At 38.7% G+C, this 2,212-nt stretch overlaps 1 protein-coding gene across 1 annotated transcript; it reads right to left on the minus strand.

Annotated features, from left to right (window-relative positions):
* Positions 1-226: 226 nt before the first annotated feature.
* Positions 227-973, minus strand: LOC124542640. Its single transcript, XM_047120568.1, has one exon. It carries the CDS (start codon positions 971-973, stop codon positions 227-229), a length of 747 nt encoding a protein of 248 aa, XP_046976524.1.
* Between the last annotated feature and the right edge of the window lie 1,239 nt (positions 974-2,212).

The following is a 2,212-nucleotide window of genomic DNA, read 5'->3' on the forward strand; positions in this document are numbered from 1 at the left end:
CGTGCAGTAGTTCATTAGTTAATAGTAAAAATAAATGTAAACAAATATGGAAAATACGTAAAAAAAAAATAGTAAATCAACGAAGTAAATAAGTGTCTTACTATTAAAATAACAAGAAAGTATATAAAAGTAAAAATAATTTAAGGAAATAAGTAATTAAAACAAGAAATAAAAGTTATCGTACAAATAGACAAGACACAATAACATAGTACCTATACGAAGTGAATCATTTCTTTATCACCCGCTTCGAACGCGATGCAGCTGTCTTGCACTCAGTTGTTATTGGACCGGCAGCGATGTTTTGGACGGGAGACTTCAGCGCTTCAGATGGAACGGACCCCGGAATTTCGTCGAGATCTGCTAAACATTCAGCCCGATATCGCTTCCCGTCCGAGGTGATCACGAATATGATCCCGTCGCGCGTCCAGCACCTGTTAACACCGAAACGCTCTCTTGCCTCCAGGAACGCAGTGTGCCGTGTCTTCGTCAGGAACTCTGACTGAGTGAAGCTAGTTCCCCTTAGCTTGGTTTTGGCAAACCAAACCCTGTCGCGCACTGCTGCGTCACGAAACTTAACGGCAATGGGACGAGGCTTGTTGCCAGATGACCGACCAAGACGATATGACGATTTGATGCTGGCACTGGAGAAATTCGCTAGGTTTAAGTTTTCGGCGACAATACTGGTGACGCGCGCCGTCACATCCTCGAACTTCTCCTCCGGTACACCGTGAAATAAAAGTGTCTTACGACGTGTTTTCATTTCCTGACGGTCGATAATCTTAGTCAGAAATTCGACTTGTCGTTGCAGTGTAGTTAAAGCTGACAAAATGAATTTCTTGAAGGAACTGAAATCAGCAGCCAACGAACTGGTAGCCACTGGTGAAGAATTTTTATGTAAATCCTGCTGGAATTCGTTCATCCTTGTATTAAATAATTCTGTCATCGTTGCTAATGTGTCCTTAATTGAGTCCATATTGTCGTTAGGTACTTGTATAATGTAATAACTTCTTTGTAGTGAAAAATTTTTTGAAGGAGATTGTTGCTGGTGGGCGGTATTATTTAAATATATAATTTATTCATAAATTGAGTTTTATTTACAAATACAATAATTCAATTCAATTCAATTCTTAGTTTAATGGCTTTTAGTTGTGCCGGCAGGGCACAGATTATTTCGCCAATGTCACGTAGGATGGAGAAGACACGAATGAGATTGATCGGTACGGTTGAGACACTAAACTCAATTGAATTTTAAAGTCAAGAATAGTAGTATTAATTTCCTTGTTAATCCTTAACCTAGAACAACACAAACATTAAGAGTTAATAATAAGATAATTAAAAAAAAAAAATAGTTGTTAGTATTCTAAACTATATATGTAACAAAATATGAAAAATTGGACTATTCACAACTTAATTTTATTTAATTTGATATATTTACATAAGATTGAACAAAATGGACTAAACACAAACGTCAACAAACATTCAACATTTATAGGGCGAGGGACTTTAGGAGGGAGGATGTCATAAATGGGACGAAGAAGTTTAGGGCAAAGGAACAGGATATGGGTTGCAGAGCCTTCGTCTAGGCCACATTCACACAGCGAGTGATCACGAACTCTGATTTTTGCTAGATGAGTAGGTGTGCATGAATGGCCGAGGCGTAACCGACAGATGGTGGAGGTGACCCAACGGTCAGCGTGCCTGTGAGATGAAAACCAAGGTCGCCTCGGAATTTCAGGTTGTAACGCCGAATAATATTTACCCTTGACCAATTTTGATGAAACCCAAAAAGAATTCCAGGATTTAATCATTTCAGCTTTGGCAAGAGAAAGCAAATCCTGAGATGTGTTGGCAAAATGCTCAGATGTACCAGATTGGATAGCAATCTTAGCATATGAGTCTGCCATCTCATTACCAGATATAGCTGAATGGCTAGGAATCCAGACCAGCAGGACTTGTAGCCCTTGTTGATGACAGGACAACAGGGCCTCTCTGATCTTAAAAACGATTGAAAGTCTTGATCTGCTACGAAAAGGATTCTCTTTAATGGCTAACAGACAGCTTAGTGAGTCACATAAAATAATTGTTTTTTTTTTTTTTTTTTTTTTTTTATTATTCTTTATTGCACAGATCAAAGATGTACAAAGGGCGGACTTAACGCTATTACAGCATTTTCTACCAGCCAACCCAGAATAGTGCAGGAGAGAAGTCAGTA

This window comes from Vanessa cardui, chromosome W (assembly GCF_905220365.1).
Source record: "Vanessa cardui chromosome W, ilVanCard2.1, whole genome shotgun sequence".
Taxonomy (NCBI): domain Eukaryota; kingdom Metazoa; phylum Arthropoda; class Insecta; order Lepidoptera; family Nymphalidae; genus Vanessa; species Vanessa cardui.